The 21,797-nt window shown below is 49.1% G+C and overlaps 1 protein-coding gene across 6 annotated transcripts in view; it reads right to left on the bottom strand.

The window, feature by feature from the left end:
- The window catches only part of ZFAT (zinc finger and AT-hook domain containing), a 414,334-nt gene that overhangs the window by 314,872 nt on the left and 77,665 nt on the right, over positions 1-21,797 (bottom strand). For all 6 annotated transcript variants that reach the window (XM_057531706.1, XM_057531705.1, XM_057531703.1 and 3 more), the window contains 5 exons: positions 16,087-17,516; positions 15,044-15,276; positions 5,363-5,450; positions 3,215-3,364; positions 1,342-1,515 (listed from right to left, as the gene is read on the bottom strand). In XM_057531706.1, the coding sequence (XP_057387689.1) occupies positions 1,342-1,515; positions 3,215-3,364; positions 5,363-5,450; positions 15,044-15,276; positions 16,087-17,516 (2,075 nt within the window). The remainder of the gene's footprint in view (positions 1-1,341; positions 1,516-3,214; positions 3,365-5,362; positions 5,451-15,043; positions 15,277-16,086; positions 17,517-21,797) is intronic.

Raw genomic sequence — 21,797 nt, 5'->3', positions numbered from 1 at the left:
GTGAGGCTTATTGCTGGCAGAGGTGTAAGAATCCACGAATAATTACAGGACTTAATGCTTTCATTACTCAGGATATGACTGCTCTACTGTCATTGTATCTTTAATTACTTTGACTATGGATTTTTTAATTTACAGCACACTGCTTAAGTCTGAATAGCAGGGCCCTGGCTTTGGTTCAGCCTGAGGCAAGCCCTGATCCTCCATTCTGACGCATCCCAGGCCGAGCATTCGGCCGAGCCCCTCGAGCTCCCTGACGGCACACAGGACGAGATCCCCTGGAACAATCTTAAAATAAAGGTAGAACCTAACGGCTGGATCATCCTCTACGCTCTGAAATCAAAAATCTCTGTTGAAATCACTTTAGTTTTTATAGTGGACTCCAATTTTTGTATACCATTGTGCTAAAATAACAATTTATTGGTATAGTTTATTAATCCCATTACATGGAATATTGACAAGACCCTCACAGAATTGGGGTTCTAAAGGAAAATTTTAAATGTTATAGGTCTTTTATAGTCTGGCTGCCTGTCTTGCTAAAATAATTTTGTGATTCAGCCTTTCTTTCTCTATCGGGCCCCTCTCAGGGTGACCTTCCCGGTCACTGAGACGCACACCTTCCTCCCCAGAGCTCCCAGCTCCTCGCATCCCAGCGCCCGCCTTCCCCATGGCCCACAAGCTCCTCTTCCTCCCGCTAGACTAGAAACTTCTTGAAGGCAGGACCCTGTACCCCAGGCAGAGGGCAGCACACAGGAAGAACTGGGTCAGTGGTTCTTAGTGAATGAATGAAACCCGAAATCCACTCAGGTGTACTTTATCAAGGTCAAACCTGCCCAAATGCTGTTTGTATTTTAGACTGAGTCTCATTTTGGACTGAATACGGAAACCCTGAGGTAGCTTGGATGATAAAGGGCATCGCCTTGAAGCGTCAAGTCAGGTGTGGTCGCGGCCACCCCGCAAGACGGTCAGGCTCGGGTGGGGACGGAGGGCTGAACAGGACTGAAACTTGCAGATCAAGGCCTCCTGAGGATGCCTTATTCCCTGAAGGAGCGCCCCCTCCACATCCACCCCCAACAAGTGCACGCGCGCACACACGCACACACACACACACACACACACACAGCGAGTGTTCAGCAAGCTCTGGCGGGGTCAGTACAGCTCCAGCGCCAAGCACAGGGCAGTGAGGAAGCAGGCGAGCTCACCCTGCTCTCCTTCACAACGGAAACTCCAAAGGCAGAGGCTCCTTCCTGCTCGAGGTGCAGCCACGGTTTCCGCTGGACTCGGGATGTAAGATTCCAACCACACTTTTAGGGGGAAAAACTCCCTGTGGGGTCACTCACTCACCGTCAGCAGTGTGAAGGAGCTTGTGGCTTTTCAGTGTCCCTTTTGATTTGAATTTCTTGCCACACATGTCACATAGGTGGGTCTTCTCAGTGCTATGACGATTCATATGAGCCTTGAGGTTACTCTTGCTACGAGTTGCATACTCACACAAAGAACATTTGAAGGGCTTCACACCTACCGGAGGAGAAAAAATAGATATACACATGTATTCATGTATACGTGTGTGTATCGGAAGGAACATACATGTACACATATCGACACGCACATCTCCTTGTCCATTTTGAATAAAGCAGTGCACCTGCTGGTCCCTAAACACGCCGCACACGTCCCCAGGCCGTGCTCCTACCCGTGCTATGCCTTCCAACTAGGATGCCCTTTCCTCCTGGGCCTGCAGTAGAATTCCTTGCCTCCCCATCAGTGCACCCAAATCCCGCCTGTCGCTACTGCTGCACTGCCCACAGCACTTTACAGTGAGTAGCTTACACCCCCTCTCCCCACAGTCTGGAACCTCTGAGGGCACAGACTCGAGCATTTGGAGCAGCAGACGTTCATTCACCTGAGTTGAGTTAAAGTGACAAAAATTAACCAAGGGCCTTGGCCAAAGTCCCCAGGATCAGGCACGCAGGATCACATGCGAGAGCATATTTTAGTTCATAAAGTAAGCAGAGCTTTACAACGCTAGTCACCGCTGCTGGGCTAACGGCTCGACTGCAGGGACGTCTTACCATCTGGCTACTCCTCCTTTGTTCCACAGACATCTACCGAGGACCTACTCTGTAGTAAACACCGAGGGTTGATTTCAAGGCGAGAAGCCCTGGCCCGGCCTTCACTGTCCAGAGGGAATGGACCAGCAAAGAGCCCTTGCCACCTGGCGTGACGCGCTGACGGGGGAGGGGAGCTGTGTCTGCACCTGAACACGGGGTATGACGGGCACGTTTCAGTGCGTCCAGCACCGCCACCCCTCGTCTGTACTACCTGCGGCCTTGCAGTCGAGGAGGCCCAGGCTTTAACGAGGCTGCGGGGTGCGCCCGGCGGCACAGAGCGGGGGCGCGTGCGTGCTGGTCAACGAAAGAGCGGCTCCCAGCCTCGGCTTCCGTCCAGCTCCTTCTGCCGCGTCCAGGTTCCTACTCCAACAGCTACTGTTCTCTTTACTGAACCGTTCGCTTGATCCCGTATCGCAGAAAATACTTATTCCTTCCCCCCGTGGAGCCGTCCTGTCTGCCTGCCAGCAGCACCGCAGGCTCCTGACTCACAGGAAGGGCCCCCCTGGCCCCAGGCTCCGAGCCTCAGCACCAGGAGAGTGGCGTCCTCTTCCGACGGAGAGGCACGGCCCCGCCGTCCCTAACAGCACCCTGACCTCCAACTGCCCAGCGTCCCAGAGCGCGGCCCACACCTCCCTTCACAGGCGGGCACCCCAAGGCACGGCCTACCTTCCTCCTCGCCCGGCTTCGTCTCCACCCAGGGCTTCCCCCGCCGCCGGAATCAGAGGACTCTGCCGTCCTCCTGGCCTTCCTTCACCCGAGACACCAGCAACTCCCCCACTGCCTACCACCACCAGCGCCCCGGGGGCGGCCACCAGAGCTACCACCATGACCAGGCCAGCGCGATTGCTGCTCTCCTGAAGCTTGCTTTCCGCCCAGGAGTTGTGGTGATTTGCTTAACTACGGCTCCAACCAGAGCTGCAAAGAATGCACACCGCTGCTCACCGCAACTGCAACTGAGTAATGCTTTAAATCTGGCTGACGGACACACTTCTCAGCACACTAAAGAAATTCTAACCACAGGGGATGCGGAGGTATAGCTTCCTCCTAAAGAATTCCCAAAGGAAACACAAAATCACAAAGGGGCTCCATTTTGACGGAGGAATACTCACCTTCATGAGCCCAAATATGACGCTGAAGGTCTGAGCCATTCTTCATGAAATAGAAATCACAATACGGGCATTTCATGGCTCTCTTTCCGATGAGCCCTTTCAGCTGCACCCTCCTCCCGAGAACCTCGGAAATGGTGCTCATGGAAACCTCTAGAAGAAAAGCACGGTGATAACCAGAAGCAGTCAGAGAACCTTGGTTCAAGTTAGATGTCAATGAGCCTCCTGACAGAACCTGAACCTCCGGTCAAGCCCAGCAGCTCTGACGCGGCGAGTTAAGAGGTGCCTCGTGGCGTCACGTGATAGGACTTCGGCCTAAAAAGTCAAACCAGAATCTAAGCGAGGCTCAGATCTAAATTTCTGTTAACACAAAATGTGAGGGATGGAGAAACAGTATCACGAGGCCACAGCAGGACAAAGGCAGAATGTGAAACCACTCAGGAAAAGAGACCCAGTTTCCCCAACAAATCCACGTCATGGGGAAAAAAGCAGGGCTGGGGCTTATGTCACCTACGTTTCTGCAGAACACAAGAAACTTAGGTGACATAACAACTCGATTCAAATAAACCAACTGTAAAAAGGAAAGTCTGTGTCAACTGAGGAAACTCTAAATGGACTAATACTAACTGATAATAAGAAATTACTTTTAATACTGTTTTAATGGTGATGTGTTAGTTCTGTTTTTTAAAAAGTCCTTGTTAGCTGGAGATGTAGGCTGAAGCTTTTTTATGGGGAAATCACATCATGTTGGGATATACTGTAGAATATTTGAGGGAAAAAAGTGGGGGTCAGCTCCTGCCAGCAGCTTGACCAAATGTAGACAACTGTGGAAGCCGAGTTATGGGTACCTGGGTTTTCTTTCTATTATTCTGCACATTTTGTACACATTTGAAATTTTACATAATAAAAAACTTAAAATAATAAGCAAAAGTTGAAGGGGTTAAATGGGTATCCCTGGCCCACACTGGACACAGGTTACACAGGATGCGGATTAACATGGGGAGGACAGAACTGGGCGGTCAGAGAATCACATAACCCATGTGTCCCCACGTGGAGGAAGGCCACAAGGCTCCCCGATCCCAGAAGAAACATGAGGGTTAGCACACTTCCGTTATTTCTTCATTTTTCTCCAATAGCATCTTTAATCAGTGGGTCAGTTCCCCAATAGGAGGAGCAGACACAAGGTAAGAGAAAGAGAAAAGGGACACAGACCTAGCTGCTCTGTTCCCCATTTATGCACACACAGCACACATCTGCACTCATGGGCCCCGAGCGATGTGGCACTGGGGGTCTGGGGACAAGCCACTAAGGATGGCGGCCCTGCCTCAAGGCTCTTGGGCAGCGGGAGAATACCAGTGCCTAGAGTACAGGGGTGAGTGCACCGTGACGGGCCACATGGAGGGGGGGGGGCCACCAAAGGCTCCCCAAGGTGGCTCTGAGGGAGGACGTCGAGAAAACACAGGAATTGACCGGGCAGAACCAAGGAGCAGGGTCCCAGGCGGTGAGAACAAAAGTGACAAGGCATGTGATGCCCAGGGAGTTTGGGGGTTGAGGACAGCGAAGGTGACGGTCACTCCAACTCACTGGGTTCCTCGGCCTGGGAGGGAGCCTACACCCCTCGTAAACCATCACTTGGTTCAGGAACCTACAAAGGGGGCCAAGGAAGTAGAATCTGTGTCGGGTCTGCACTGGGTAAGTGACCCGTCTAAAGGCAGTCACAGTTACTATTAAAAGGGGAGGGGAGCACGGGGAACTCTACTCAATACTCTGTAATGGCCTATATGGGAAAAGAATCTAAAAAAAAAAAAGAATGGATATATATATTTGTATAAATGACTCACTTTGCTGTACATCTGAAACTAACAGAACATTGTAAATCAACTACACTCTAATAAAAATTCTTTAGAAAAGGGGGGGGAAATCATGAGACTAGGGCAGACGTATCTGAAGACCAGATAAAAGGATAAAATGAAGCACATAATTATATAAACTCCTGAGCTTTAAAAAAAAGATAATTCTTGCCCTTGAAGTTACTCATATCTTTATTCCCTCTTATATTTCCATTTAATACAGTTGATATATAATGCTGTGTCTTAAAATAAACATAAGCATTTTAAAATCAATCTCCCACTCTAAGATGCATAACCTTACCGGGATGGTTGGTCTTGATATGTGACTTTATCAATCGATCTTCTGAAAAAGACTTTTCACACACAGGACAAGAATAACTCCTTTTGTCCTTAACAGAAAGAGAGCATAATCAATGGACTGTCTCGTTTAAACTCAGGCTCTGTGGGAAAATACCACCACCACCACCATCACCGTCACAGCTAGATGCACAGTGCGCCTTTCGCGGCGCCTGGCCGGCAGTCCGCAGCTGGCCCCGCACAGCCCGGGGAACTCGAGGGCAGTGGGGCAATGGCCTCACCTCCATCTCAGGAGGGAGGGACGGGCCTTAGAGACAACGGTCCTGTGGAGGTGGCCAGGCCAGGGGAGGGCGGGGCTTGGCCTCGAGGTCTACCACGCAGACCAGGGCTGCTCCACAGCCTGACACGTATTCTGCCCTCCAGCGCTCAAGGCATGGTGTGTGTGAAGGGTTCATACAAGCTATTTTATTGAGACTCGTGACCACTCTTGAAGGACAGGCATTATTACGCTGTTACAGATTAAGAAACCAAGACCAAGGGCAAAGAGCCCCAGGTCTGCGAGAAAGAGGCAGCGTCGGAACCCGAGGGTACGGATGCCCACCCCAGGCTCCGACCACTCCAAGGCCACGTCCCACCCAGGCTGCAGGTAAGGAGTTCACTCTGTGCTGCTGCTGGCTCATCAACCCACCTGCCTGCAGTGCTACGTTTTCAATTAGGAAGAAGCTTCTGTGAAGGATCACGCCATTGCTCATCTGCCTTTCCTCTCAGAGCTCACTTTAATGCCATTTCACATGACAGTTCTTCAGAGGGTGGGTGTTATGGTTTGAATTCTGCCCCCACAGATTCATGTGTTGAAGTCCTAACCCCCAGTACCTCAGAATATGACCTTATTTGGAAATATGGTCATTACAGATGTAATTAGTTAAGATGAGTTTGCAGGCCCTAATCCAATATGACTAGTGCCCTTGAGTGGCGTGGACATATATACACTACCAAATGTAAAATAGATAGCTAGTGGGAAGCAGCCACATAGCACAGGGAGATCAGCTCGGTGCTTTGTGACCACCTAGAGGGGTGGGATAGGGAGGATGGGAGGGAGATGCAAGAGGGAGGAGATATGGGGATATATGTATATGTATAGCTGATTCACTCTGTTATAAAGCAGAAACTAACACACCATTGTAAAGCAATTATACTCCAATAAAGATGTTAAAAAATAAAAAATTTTAAAAAAGGAGGAAATGTAGACAGAGACCTGCAAGAGGGAGAACGCCATGTCTTCATGGGAGAAAGAAAGTACCCAAACCCACCCCAAGAGAAGAAAATTACAAGCCAGTATCTCTCAAGAACATAGATGCAAATATTCTCAACAAAATATTAGCACATAAAACCCAAAATGTTTAAAAAGAACTATACACCACAACCAAGTGGGATTTATCCCAGGTACAAGGTTGATTCAACATTCTAAAATCAATTAATGTAATCCATCACATCAACAAGCTAAGAAATAAAAATCACATGATAATATCAATAGAGGCAGAAAAATAATTTGGCAAAATCCAATACCTATTCATGATAAGCAATCTCAGTAAAGCAGGAATAGAGGGGAACTCCCTCAACTTGATAAAAAATATCTACAAACAACCTATAGCTAACATTATACTTAATGGTGAGAAACCAGAGACTTTCCCACTAAGATTAGAAACAAAGCAAGGATGTCCCCTCCCAGCACTCCGTTTTAACATCATAGCTGAAGTCTTAGCTAATTCAATAAGACAAGAAAAGGAAATAAAAGATATAGAGATTGAGAAAGAAGAAATTAAAATTGTCTTTGTTTGCAGATGACATAATCACCTATGTAGAAATTCTCAAAGAACAGACAAAAACACTCCTGGAACTAACAAGCGATTATGGCAAGTTACAGGATACAAGGTTAATATACAAAAGTCAATTGCTTTCCTATATACTAGAAATGAACAAGTGGAATTTGAAATTAAAAACACAATACTATTTACATTAGCACACACAAAATTCAATGCTTAGGTATAAATCGAACAAAATATGTACAAGATCCATATGAGGAAAACTTCAAAACTGATAAAAGGAATCAAAGAACTAAATAAACGGAGAGCTATTCCACGTTCAAGGATAGGAAGACTCATTGTTGTCAGATGTTAGTTCTCCCCAATTTGATCTACGGATTCAATGCAATCTCAATCAAAATCTCAGCAAGTTATTTTGTGGGTACTGACAAACTGATTATAAAGTTTATATGGAGAGGCAAAAGACCCAAACGCCAACACAGAATACTGGAGGAGAAGAACAAAGTTGGAGGACTGACATTACTCAACTTCTAGACTTACTATAAAGCTACAGTGATGAAGAGTATGTGATATTGGTGAAATAACAGACAAATAGATCAAATGGAACAGAACAGAGTCCAGAAATAGACTCTCTTAAATACAGTCAACTGATCTTTGACACACGAGCAAATGCTACACAATGGATCAAAGATAGTTATCTCAGGCTTCCCTGGTGGCACAGTGGTTAAGAATCCACCTGCCAACGCAGGGGACACGGGTTTGAGTCCTGATCCGGGAAGATCCCACATGCCACAGAGCAACTAAGCCCGTGTACCACAACTACTGAGCCCGCACGCCTAGAGCCCGTGCTCTGCAACAAGAGAAGCCACTGCAATGAGAAGCCAGCGCACCGCAACGAAGAGTAGCCCCCGCTCGCCGCAACTAGAGAAAGCCCGCGCGCAGCAACGAAGACCCAATGCAGCCAAAAATAAATAAATAAATAAATAAATGTATTTAAAAAAAAAAAAGATAGTTATCTCAACAAATGATGCTGAAACTGGACAGGCACATGCAAAAGAAAAATAAAATGAACCTAGACCAAAACCTTACACCCTTCTACAAATATTAACTCATAATGGATCACAGATCTAAATGCAAAATACAAAACTATAAAACTCCTAGAACACATAGGAGAAAACCTGGATGACCTGGAGTATGGTAATGATTTTTTAGATATAACACCAAAGGCATTATCCTTGAAAAAGAAAAGAATTGATAAACTGGACTCCATTAAAATTAAAAATTTCTGCTCCCTGAAAGACACTGTCAAGAGAATGAAAAAACAAGCCACAGACTGAGAGAAAATATTTTCAAAAGTTACATCTGATGAAATAGGCCAAAGACCTGAACAGACACCCTACCAAAGAGGATATACAAATGACAAGTAAGCATATGAAAAGATGTTCCACATCATATGTCATCAGAGAAATGCAACTCAAAACAACAAGGTAGCATTACATACCTACAGAATGATCCAAATCTAGAACACTGACAACACCAAGTGTCGGTCAGATGTGAAGCAATGGAAACTCTCATTCTTTGCTGGTGGGGATGCAAAATGGTATAGCCATTTTGGAAGACAGTTTGGCACTTTCTCTCAAAACTGAAGTACTCTTACTATATGATCCAACAATTGCACTCCTTGGTATCTATCCTAATGAACTGAAACTTATGTCCACACAAAAACCTACACAGGGATGAAGCAGCTTTATTCATAACTGCCAAAACTTAGAAGCAACCAAGATGTCCTTCAGTATATGAATGGACAAATTGTGGTACAACCAAACAATGGACTGTTATTCAGTGCTAAGAAGAAATGAGCTATCAAGCCATGAAAAGATGTGAAAGAAACTTAAATGCATATTACTAAGAGAAAAAAAAGCCAATCTGAAAAGGCTACATATTATATGATTCCAACTATAAGACATTCTGAAAACAGCAAAATGATGGTGACAGTAAAGGGACCCGTGGCAGCCAGGGAGTAGTGGGGAGAGAGGGGCGAACGGGCGGAGCAAGGAGGATTTTCAGGGCAGTGAAACTACGCTGTAGGATATACTATAATGAGGGATATGCAGCATTACACATTTGTCCAAATCCCAAAAATGTGCAGCACCAAGAGTGGACCCCAATGTAAACTATGGGCTCTGGGTGTTACTCACGTGTCAACGTAGGTTCATCAACTGTAACAAAGGTAGCGCTAAGGTATGGGACGTCAAGAGTGCAGGAGGCCGTGCACGTGTGGCGACAGCGGGTACAGGGGGAAATCTCTACTTTCTGCCCAGTTTTGCAGTGGCCGATGCCACCGACTGCCACCCAGGCTACATCACAGGGCCCAGGCTTGTCAATGTACTCCCATCAGTGAGCTCCTATGCCCTTGACCTTCCAGGTCACCCCATCACTCCCGGCACCTGCACACAGGAACTGGTGCTCTCACGGCCTTTTGAAAGACGTCCCGGGCAGCACACATCCTGGAGGAGGCCTGTCGCCACCCCTGGCTGCCCCAGTGTCCTCCTCATCAGAGCTGATGGAGGCATTCAGAAGGGCTTTGAAGGAGTTTACACTGATCTCTCCTGAGCCCTTGCTATTTGATTTTTTTTCTTTTAATCTCTGATAGTCTGAAAGCAATTTATCTTAGAGCTTATCAGGGTCCCTCATTTCTTGATGCCTTTGAAGACTGTGGGAAGGATGCAGGCAGTGGGAAAGGGTGTTGGAGAAGGGTGCACGCTAAGGACTCATTTATTTCTTTTTCAGAAACCTCAGTTCCCGACCGGAGATGAAAACCCAAACTGACACAGCAAACTTAAAAAGCACAGTGGTGAAAAGAGTTCTCAGCAGAGGAGGAGAGAGAGCCCCGTGTCGTAATGGCGGTAAAAGAGCCCAGCCCTCGCAGTTTGTTTGCTCTGATGGAAATGGCCTTCAAAGCCACACAGGACTCTTTGAAAGAAGGCAGGTGGCAGCAGGAGGCAGTGGCCATGGGGTGTGGGGCGGAGGCGGGGCGGGAGGAGCTCCAGGGCTGAAGCTCCGCACCCGGTTCGCAGCTCTGGGCGAACCCCGCCTTGGCCTACGCCTCTGTGGCAGGTTCCTCGGCCCCCAAAGCCACAGGGCGATTCTCAAGTCTGAAACCAGCAGTGGGTGGAAAATATCAAATCTGCCTCCACCCTGCCACCAAGTGTACTAACGATCCCATAAGTACACCTATAAAGTATCTGACATCAGGTTAAAAAAATAAGGTGGGAGATTCCACTCTGAACAATTTCTCAGGAATAAAAAGGCCACGGTTCCAGCATCTGCTGACCTCTATGGACTCACTCATTTATTCCTCAAACCTTCCGGGGCCCCTGTGCTGTGCTGGACATAGCACTGGGGACAAGGGTGGGAGACTCTGGCCCTGCCCTCAAGGGGTTCATAGGCTGGTGAGCACTGCCAGCACACAGAGACCACTAATCATCGTGGGACACAGAGAAAGTGTGACAAAGACAGGAAAACGGACACACACATTGTGGCTAATTTAACAAGTTAGAAAAGAGCCAGAAACGCGCTCCATATGGGATTTCGACTCCAGGCTCTTCCTGCACTGAGCGCGGCTCTGCTTTGCCAGGCCGTGCCCCTCACTTCCGGCCCTCGGGCTTGCTAACAGGCAGCTGTTTTAGACCCAGGCAACTCTGCTTGCCCGAGGTCCCCAGCACTGCGGACAGATGCTCAAACAGGGCAGCACAGAAACAGACAGTCTGCGACCACGTAAGCAAAGACCGTACTCTTGCAGGTCTTAGAAAGGAAAAATCTTTTGTCCAATTGCTTTAGTTCAATAACATTTTCCTCTACTTAAAAAAAAACTACAGACAGACCCATTTATTTCCAGAAAGATACTGGAGGTCGCTCCATCTACTTCTCTGTGTCTGCAATATATTATTTTAGTTTACTTCCAGCAAGGACACGTAAGATTTCATAAATACATTTACATTTATAGCCAAATACAGTCTACACGCTTCTCGAAGACAGGCATTAATTTTAAACGTTTGTTGAAAGGCCACCACACCCTGGATGGAAGCACTGCCACCACTGTTACTATTCCTCCTCCCGCCTCCTGCTACGCTACTAAAACGGAGGAGCTGGTGTAGACTGGCCTCCCCGTCACGCCTGGACCTGTGCTGGGTCCCCCACGATCGTTATCTCACTAACTTCCCACAGCAACCCCGGAGGCGGGGCCTGCCACCCCACTTCACAGACGAGGGGTCAGAGAGGTTAGGCAGTGACGCCACACCACTTGCAGATGGTGGAGTCTGAACGCAAGACCAAAATGTGCCCGCTCTTCCCAAGTGCGGACTTGTAACTGCTACAGTGCCCTGAGTGTCGGGTGCCTGAAGATCTTCTGAGAAGGAACACAAGCCAGAGACAAAGGGGACAGACTGATGTATCCTGAACATCCACCATAAGCTCGACTTCCTGCTGCATCATATGTCTGTATCAGGGCGAACTTATTTAAATAACAGGTTCCCAGGTCCGCCCCCCCTCCAAATTATGGTGGAGCTCTGAGCCAGGAATTTCATTCATAACGTGCACCCCCAAGTAATTCTGATTCAGGATGTCATAACTTACATCATCGGGGTCAATGACTTACAAAGTTATTTAATGGGACCTACACAGGAGGTCACCCATTTGACATCACCACCCAGAACATACTTGCACACACAGTGGCATATAAACACACTGAAACACAGGACGAAAGGTCTAAGAAAACAATACCTATTACCTTGTCATGGGTAAATAGTGCTGATCATTTCTATTTCATTCTATTCCATTTCATTTTTAAGATAAGCTGGTTGTAATCCACTAATTTCACAACCCTATAATGGATCATGACCTGGGGGCTGAAAAAACACTGACCTGGGTGTTCTATACTTACTTTCTAGTTTAATCCTCACAATCCTGAGAGGTTGGAGAGAGTACCATATCTCCATTTTACAGATGAGAAAACTGAGGCTTAGGGAAGCTAAGCAATTTGCCCAAGATCACAGAGGTGGATATGGGGTCTTAACTCTAACATGCTAGAACCCAAAGGCTCCCTTTTATTGTACAGAAACCATGTTTTCTCAAGTCTCCCTTTCACAAAGTTTGCACAGTGCTGTAAATAAAATGGGTTTGCTCCAGAAAGTCATTGACTAACTCCTTTGACCAGGTCCCCACGTTTCCTTGATGCCAACACATCCTTGACTCCAAGTCATGCCATGTGGCTACTAATGGGAGGGAGGAGGTGATGGGAAGAAGCTACATTAAATGTACACACACCTTCCAGTCATTAGGTATATCTTTATCTAAGAAACGGTTGTTGAGAGTCACAGAAACGGGCACTCAGCCAAATTATCCCGAAGTCCTAGTGCAACCGGAATGGACATGACTATAGGCTCATTTTCGGAGGGATAGAGGGGGATGCATTCTACTTTAAATTTCCTTAGTTTTTCCACCACATGGGAATCGGTGTTGCAAAGAGGTAAGTGTTGGATGGAATGTGAGAGCCCAACCAGACTTTCAGCGCCCCTGGCCCCATCTCTCTGGGTCACAGGCAAGGAAACCAAGGCCCACACGCACGTGGGGACTGGACCCAGGTCAGAACGATACTGGGCTCCCCGCCGGAGAGACGCCTCCCCACGCTTGACCAGCGTCCTTAGGCACCTTCCCATCACAAAGCTCGTTTGTGCTCCCTCCTTGGACCCTCACCAACACCCTGAGAAAGTGGGGTGCGGTATGCACACCATTACTGCGTATATATATATATGTCTTATGACTCCTTTTACATGAAGTGTCCACAATGGGCAAATCCATGGAGACAGAAAGTAGACGGGTCGTTGCCTAGGACTCAGGGAGGGGAAATAAGCGATGACAGACAATGGCAGGTCTTTCCACCGTGTCACCATCCCCTTGGTGCCTGTGGCTTCATCACAGACATAACTGACAGGCTCTAAAGACAAACGTGGTCTAAACTCAAAATACTGGAACCTGTTTTCATAAAGAATGCTCTTCCCACACCGGCAATGCAGTCCGCCTGCCTCCGGGAGAGCGCGTAGCCATTCGACGCCCCAGGTAAATGCGTGTGCTGCCTGTGAGTAAACAGGAATAGCACACCTTTCATGCCCCACACGCCCAGACAGAGAGAGAGAGAGAGAGAGAGAGAGAGAGAGGGGAGAACAGGAACTAAGAGGTACCAAGTGACATAGAGCAGCTGCCACGCTGTCACCTGTACAAGCTCTGAGCCAGGTTCTTTACCTAGAGCACTCCATTTTAACCTCCCAATAACCCAGGAGACCCATACACATACACAAAGACATACACGTGCGTACATGTGCGTTATGTGTTCAGGGGTGTGTGCGGTACACGTGTGTACACATGTGTAGACTGCATGGGTGGATGTGTCTGTGCATATGTGTGCATATATACGTGTGTGTGTTTGTGTGTACAAAGCTGATATACTTTTTAATATATATTTTATACAGGAGGCTACCAAGTCTCAGAAAGGACAAGTGACTTGTCCAGCATCACACAGCCTGTGCAGATACTGGAGACAATACCTGAATCCAGGTATCCGACCCCAAAGCGCATGCTCTTCCCTACCCACGAAACCCAAGACACCCTGACTTCCCCCTTGGTGACAAACTGCTGGAGCGTTAGTGATTTTTAGGCCAGAAAACGGAGGTGGTACATCCAGTTTCTGAAGCCTCATCGTGCGCAGTCTGTGGCCTAGAAGGGAATGCAGTTAAAGCAGAACCACACCTGGGGCCAGGTGCGCCTCCTTTATAACTTGGAGAGTCTCAAACCACCCTCGGGTGTCAGCCTCTCAAGTGAGAGTAGCATTTGCTAAAAGAAACATTCACTCATTGTGTTACATGTTCAACACCCACCAGAGGATTAAACACATTTTGCCACCGTGAATACTAACAGCACCTTGAATTAACAGATCACTTTTTTTTTAAAGTGCTTTACAGACATTCTTCCATAGACTTTCCAAGAAATAGCACAGTAATACGACAACAGTGATCATCAGCGTTTACTGTGGTCTCACTATGACCCGAACACCGTACTTGGCACTTGACAGGCATCATCTAACTCACTCTCTCAACAGCTTTTAGTGGCGGCTATTCTTATTATCATCCCTGTTATTAAGGGTTCTTTAAAACGTCATTTAAGAAACCCTTGCTTTGGGCTTCCCTGGTGGCGCAGTGGTTGGGAGTCTGCCTGCCGGTGCGGGGGACGCGGGTTCGGGCCCTGGTCCGGGAGGATCCCACGTGCCGCGGAGCGGCTGGGCCCGTGAGCCACGGCTGCTGGGCCTGTGCGTTTGGAGCCTGTGCTCCGCAACGGGAGGGGCCGCGGCGGTGGGGGGCCCGCGCACCGCGATGAGGAGTGGCCCCCGCTTGCCGCAACTGGAGAGGGCCCTAGCACAGGGGCGAAGACCCAACACAGCCAAAAATGGATGAATAAATAAATCAATTTATAAAAAAAAAAAAAAAAGAAAGAAACCCTTGCTTTATTCCTGTTCTGTAAATCTTTCTTCTGTAGACTTTCTCCGATGCTTAAAAATCTGCATAGAAAAGCAAATTTATTCAATGTAACCTTTTTTCCAACATATGTGAGACTGTCCCTGTGACAGGAACGCTGGGATGGAGGCCTCTGTAAAGTGAAGGGCCTGTTTCGTGAGAAGGACCTCTCCGTTTTCCGGGGTGGACGCCCACACGCTGGGCTCACAGGGAGCAGGGGCACCTCCGTATGCGTCACTGTGAGGAAGCAGGGAGCACCCAGGGGAGACGGGGCTGCCGCTCGGGCGTGCTACTTACCAGCTCTGTGTGAACTTTAAGATGTGCCTGCAGCTTATATTTATCTGGAGTCGAGTAGTCACAGCCGTCAGTGGGGCACTTCAGCAAGATGTTACTGTGTTTCTGAATTACATGGCGTTTAAGGCAGTTTTTGGTGATGGAAGAATAATGACACTGGGAGCAATAATACAGATGTTCCCGGGTGTGGGTGCGGACATGCATGTCAAAATGCACTTGGTACCAAAAAAGTTTGCCTAAAAAAATATTTTCACATGAGAACAAGGAAGTTTCTTTTATCCTGAAGTTGATTTCTTTTAATTAGTATTATTTTTTAACTACTATATTTCTCTCCCTCTCGTGCTTGTCCGGGTCACCCTTCACACTTTGCACCACATCTCTGGCTGGACATGACTTTTCAAAGGTGGCAGGTGGCAAACATTAAGGGTGCTACTACTTCTGCATGATGTCACAGCTGGGAGAGGAGGAAACGAACGTTTATCGAGGACCAATTACGGTGCCAACTACCTTTATGCACACGCGTGAAATCAACGAGGCTCTAAACTCTGCTGACACCTGGGCCATCTACCTCCTGTCCTGCCAGCTCGCCACGAGACCCAGAGGCCACGCTTTCACGGCGAGCTGGGAGGGTTGCATTCGGGGTCTCCCTACCAAGAGCTGCAGCCACTTCTGTGATCTCTCTCTGCTCATCTAGGACATGGCCACAGCTTAAACCTCGACTTTAAACTTGTCACGTGCCAGAAGAAAGGTGCTTCTTGGCTACAGTTCTGGCAGAGGTCGTGGGCTAAGCGTCCGCCTGCACGCCTGACGGAGCCAGCACGGTTAGCTGTCCCGCCATCCTGGCTGCCTTCACAGGCCTCACGTGCTAAACTGCATGCACCACGGTGCACATCACTATCTACGAATGACGGCTAGCTCACTTAGAAGGCGTTCTGTGCAAAGAGACACGAGCTCAACTCAAACACCAGGTGACCCACAGCCAGGCGGGGACGGGAGGGGCTGCTGGGAAGAGAGCCCCCAGCCGCGCGCCCCGGCGCCCCCCTTACCACAGTATTCGCACTCCAGGTCGCCGTACACCTTCCGGATCCTCTCGCACAGGCCGGTATTCATGCGCCTCTTCTGTAAACTGTCCAGGATCTTCATGAACGCAGTGATGCCCGCGCGGAGCTCGGGGGCGGGCGTGCGAGAGTCAGGCCGGCACAGGGCCGCGTCCCTCCCACCAGCTCCCGGAGGAGGGTCTGAGGCCTCCGCTGGGTTTGCCCTGAGACCCCTGCCGGCATCTGGGCCGTCGGATGGGAGGGCAGCCTCTTGCTGCCCTTCAGCCGGGGGGCTCTCGGCGCCCTGGGCTTCCGGGTTTGCTGCGGCGCCTTTGGCCTTGGACAGCAGTGGTGCGACGTCCTGGCCCTGCGCTGGCGTGGGGCCTCCCCGCTGGGTGTGCAAGGTCTTCTCCGGAGCAGCCAGAGCCTCGGCAGAGGAGGGATCGCTCTTCAACAGGAGCTCATCGGAAACCACCGCGCGCGGACGAAGGTCCGAGGACACCGCGGAGGCCGCCGGCTCACAGGGTGCCGGGGCGGCGCTGTCGGCCTGGGCGGCGGCCGAGCGCACGGGCGCGGCGGGCACCTCGGACCCCTCCTCGGGACGAGCGTCCCCAGCGCCGGCCGCCTCCTTGGGTGCGTTCACCCCCTGGAACACAAACTCCTCTTCCGCCAGCTGCAGCTGCCCGCCCAGGGCCTCCTGCTGGATGTCCCCGCCGGGCCCCAGGAGGCAGAAGCTCTGGTTGATGGAGCTGGTGAAGACCAGGGTCTCCTGGGCGGCCCCGTGCACCTCCTTGATGTGGGCGCGCAGGCGGATGGAGCTGACGAACTTCTTGAGGCAGAGGGCGCAGACGTACACGAACGGGTGCTTCCTGACGTGCAGCTCCAGCGCCTGGTACTTGGTGGCCCCATGGCCGCAGAGCTCGCAGGCGAAGGGCCACTTGTCGCCGTGGACCAGCATGTGGCGGTCGCGGTCCAGCTCGTTCTTGAACTTGCGCTCGCAGATGTGGCAGTCATAGAGCAGCTGCCGCTTGCCCTCCCTCGTCATCAGGCAGAGCTCGTCCAGGGCCTCCTGGACCTTGTGGTCCTGCGGGTCGTGTGCGTCGCGGATGTGCTTGATGAGGTTCTTCACGTCGGAGTACTTCTTCTTGCAGAAGCGGCAGTGCTGCTTGATCTTCTTGTGTACCCGCTCCACGTGCACCTTGAGGTGGCCCTTGCTCAGGCAGGTGAAGGAACAGCAGTCGCACGCGAACTTCTCGCCCGTGTGCTTGCGCAGGTGCACGTTGAGGTTGGCCTTGATGGCGCTGGCGTAGCTGCACTGGGAGCACTTGTACGGCTTCTCGTTGGTGTGGATCCGCAGGTGGGCCTGCAGCGAGTGCTTGAACTTGAAGACCTTGTTGCAGTACTCACAGGTGAAGATCTTGAGCTGGGTGGGCCCGAGCCTAGGAACAGAAGACAGCGCCATTACCGGTGGAGATCCTGCACCTTCCTGATGACCCCGACTTCCTTCCAGCTGCCAAACACCAAAGGCTTAAACGTGAGCTAAAAGGGGCTGAGGAAGGATGCATGCATTCATTCATCAACAAACAGGACGGGAAGACCCGGAGCGGACCAGGCGCACGCGGAGAAGGAAGCGCGGGTCCCTGCTCCCCTGGCGCTGGGAGAGAGGACACAGGTCTGCACACGGCTGCAGGACAGTGTGCAATTGGTGGCAGGTGCACGTGCAGGTAAAAGAGAAGGAGCCCTCTAACGTGGATGAAGGTAGCTGGGAAGAGGAGATGCCTGAGTTGAGGGATGCAGAATGAGCAAGAGGGAGGCAAGAGAAGGCAGAGGGATGTGTCATTTGCTAGGCACACAGTAGCCAGCGGTGCTCCAAAGCTGACCCGGACGAATTCCGGGCTATTCTAACAGGACCAGTCTTAATGGAATGAGCTCAGTCTGCTCCATGACACTAGATACGACCTGCTTGGGTTTGTTCTATAGTTTTGATCATCCAGACTCGCCTATTCATTCCATCAACTGTCAGGGTAACACTCTTTCTCTCTGCTGCAAGTTTCCTTGTGAGGGCCACTCTTTCGTGAAAGACCCCTGGCCCTTCTCCACGTCCTCACTTCTCCCCAGGAAAAGGGAAGTGGCGTATCTGAGCGGGGACTTTGGAACAGGACCAAGCCTCCGCAGCCGCGCTCACTCCTGCCTTTCTGGTGAGAAGGCGTCTGCCTGTGGACAGCACGTGACACGGCAGGCGCTCAGCCAGGAGAGTCTGGCGGCAGCAGTCAAGGACCGAGGTGGGGGGAGGCAGACGGGCAGGACAGCCAGCGGGAGCTCAGCGTGACCTGCCCCAGGCTCCCTTCTCCCATGGCTCCACCAGTCGTGGGCCTGATGTGTGAGCCCCTGTCTTCCTCCTCCTCCAGCATGTCTGGTTCAGAACTCAGACAGGGAAAATAAGGTTGTTCAACTGCCATTTGTTAAACTCAGACATCATTAATTAATAAATGATTGCCATTTTATTACCACTCGCCTGTGTGTTTCGGGCACTGTGTTAGATTTTGTGTATGCGATAGAGGATGAAAGCCTGGTCTGCCTCACGGGTCCTTTCTCTCTCAATACGGCGACGTGTATGCTGAATGAGATGGTAACAGTAATCACAGCTAACAATTACTGAGCACTTACAATACTCAAAACTCTTTGCTAAGTATTTAATCTCAACCCTATCATTATGCCCATTTTACAGGTGAGAAAACTGAGTATAACCCAAGGTCATACAGTTAGTAAATGGTGAAGCCAGGATTTGAACCCAAGCAGGCTAGAACCTGCACATTCTTCCACATCCTCCTACTGCCTGGAAACACTGTGAACACCAACCCCCCTCGCCGGTGGGACCATACACGCAGAGAAGACCTCCTGTGTGGGGCTTCCATGGCTATTGGAACAGGTGTGCCTTGTTTCTGAAATCAACAAATGACAGTCACCAAAGTGCTGCAACTTGCACCCAGGACAGGAGTTGGCAGGTGAGCCCAGGAGGCAGGTGAGGCTTCCTCTCTCCATAACTGCTCCCTCGGGACTCTGCCCAGGTTATCCAGGTCCTCAGAAACACTGACAATCATTTAGTGCCGTTAATCAGACGCCATTAAGCTGTACCCACTGTAACTGTAAAGTCTATATTTACGGAACTATCCATACAACTGTGTTTGACCAACACAGGTTACTTTATGTTTTAAATGAAAAGTATTTAAACAGACTGCGGTCCTTAAACACCAGAGGGTAGAAGTCTCATGTTGTAATTAAAACATTCAAATCTGAAAGTCAGTACTATGCCTGCACGCTAAACCCACGGCTAATTTAAGGAAACTAATTTGGACCTTTCTTAAATGACAAAGATACCCAGAAGGTGATCATTTTACTGGAGGAAGAAACTCTGGATTCACAGCATTAATTAAACAAGTCACGGTATTTCCTTCTCTAGTGCAAGGTCTAAATGGTCTTAGGAGCATCTCTGACTCTGATCTTTTCATATTATTACCCGAATACCTGGTCAAGCCCTCAGTGCTGCCTCCCGCCAAGGGTGATGAATCGGAAGAAGTGGCCAAGCCGCCTGCACCAGGCTCTCAAGCGCAAGCCTGTACCTGTGGGCTGATGCACAGAGCTGCGATGTCGGGGGATTCCTATCACATTATTTCACTCCGAATGTCCCCTATTCATTGAGAGAGGCACTCTCTCCCACTGCATTTTAGAAAGCATTCAGCCAGAGCTTTAAAAGATCATACCCCTCGATCTGGTTATTGCACTGCTGGGAATCTAGCGAAAGAAAAGAATACGAAATTCAAGCAAAGGTGCTCACTGCATGAGTTTCCACAATCGTTTAAGAGTGGAAGCTGCTTGAAGGTTCCAACGTAGGGAACTAGTTTGGACATTTATTTTTTTTTAACTCACTCATTCACTAATTCATTCTTTCACAAAAGTATTCCAGGCACTGGGGACACAATGGGGACAGAAACAAACACAACTCATGCTCCCTTGTGGTGCACCTTCTATAGTAAGTGGTGGGCCAGCCTGGTAACCATATAAATGAGCAGATAAGGACCACCAGCTCCCTGTGATGGAAAAAGACAGGATGCTCTAGGAGCCCAGGTCAAGGCAGACTGATCTGTCTGGGGGACAGGGAAGGCCGCCCTGAAGACTGGACATTTGAGCAGACAGCTGAAATATGAACAGGAGTTAACCAAGTCACGGGGAGGGGAGACATCCAGGATGAGGAAGAGGCACCTGCAGGAGAGATCAAGGAAATAAAAAGGACCCGGATGGCTGGAGCCCAGAGAACCAGAGGGAGCACAGGAGGGGGACCAGGCTGGAGAGGAGGCAGCCGTGGGAGACCCTGTAGGCCAAGTTCTCCTAACAGCAATGTGAAGCCTTAAAGGGTACAATCAAATTTTACAAAGAGCTCATTGGCTGCAATGTGGAGAGCTGAGTCGTGGATCACGATGCTACAGCACGTCACTACAAAACAGAGTTTGTGAATAATTTGAGTAACAAAGGAAAGTAAGAATAATGGGATTAAGTATTAAAAGCAGGATACAAAATTGCAAATAAAATATAAACTCGATTTTATAAAATATATGGGCTGAAAAAAGGCTGGAAGGAAATAACATTAAAAATATTAACAGTGCTTATCTTAGGGTAGTGAGATTACAAATAATTTTTTTTCCTTATAGATTTCCGGACTTTCGCCATACGAAAAGCCTCTTTCGTAACTGTTTTACAATTTAGACTATAAAATATTAATAGAATGCTTGACAACAGGAATACAGCCTCAATCTACTGATTAAATATTGAGTATATTTACCTGTAACTAGATTAGCATTGAATTGAAACCCTCCCCAACAGACCTTGAAATATTATGAAGATAATTAACTAAGGTCTACAGATCAACCTGGGTTGAGACAAGAATGATCTTCAAAATTAATTCCATTTCAGTTTTGCCAAAGGAGTGCGGATTTTTACAGCTTTATCGATTAATTCAGTTGCTCACATTTGCAAGAAGAGAGGAGTGAGGCTACAGATTAATGAAGCACCCAGATGATATGATGTTATAATTCAACAAGAGCGCTCTCCGTATATGTTATCCTTTATTCCCACCACTAAACTAAGTCAGATTCTACTGGACCATCTTGTGGCCGGTGTAAGAGAGGCTCAGAGGCAAAAGCATTTGTGTCCATTCACAGCAGAGCCTCGTCCAGGCAGTGGCCATGTCTGTCCTAATCTCTCTCACATCCCCAGTGCCTGGCACATAGAAGGTGTTTACTCTGTTGAACTGAAGTCCAGTAGAAGGGCCTAGAGCCAACCCAGGTCTGTCTGGTGCTAGAGCTTACGCTCTCATCAAGAACACCTCATTTCCCCTCTTCCAGAAACAGAGGGAGCCCACTGGCACTGGCATTTTGTCTTTCCCCTCAGCTGGGAAAATGTGTACAGAGCTCAGGTGATGAGAGTTTGCTGATCTACGTCAGCAGGTACGCATCACAGCTGAGCTGGTGACCATGGGGAGGGTGGGGGGGACACGCAGACTAGTCCCCTATGGGACGTCGACTCACCCAATGTATTTGGAGGACAGTTTTCAATGTCGATTCAAGTTTTAAGCACTCATATCCTTTAAGACGGCAATTTCAATTCTAGCAATTTATCCCACAGGAAGTCTTGAAGAAGTATGGAAAGAGGGAGGAACCAAAACC

Source organism: Balaenoptera acutorostrata, chromosome 17 (genome assembly GCF_949987535.1).
Source record: "Balaenoptera acutorostrata chromosome 17, mBalAcu1.1, whole genome shotgun sequence".
In the NCBI taxonomy this organism is placed as follows: domain Eukaryota; kingdom Metazoa; phylum Chordata; class Mammalia; order Artiodactyla; family Balaenopteridae; genus Balaenoptera; species Balaenoptera acutorostrata.
Note: the sequence above shows the minus strand (reverse complement) of the source record. Positions and strands in the feature narration are given on the sequence as shown.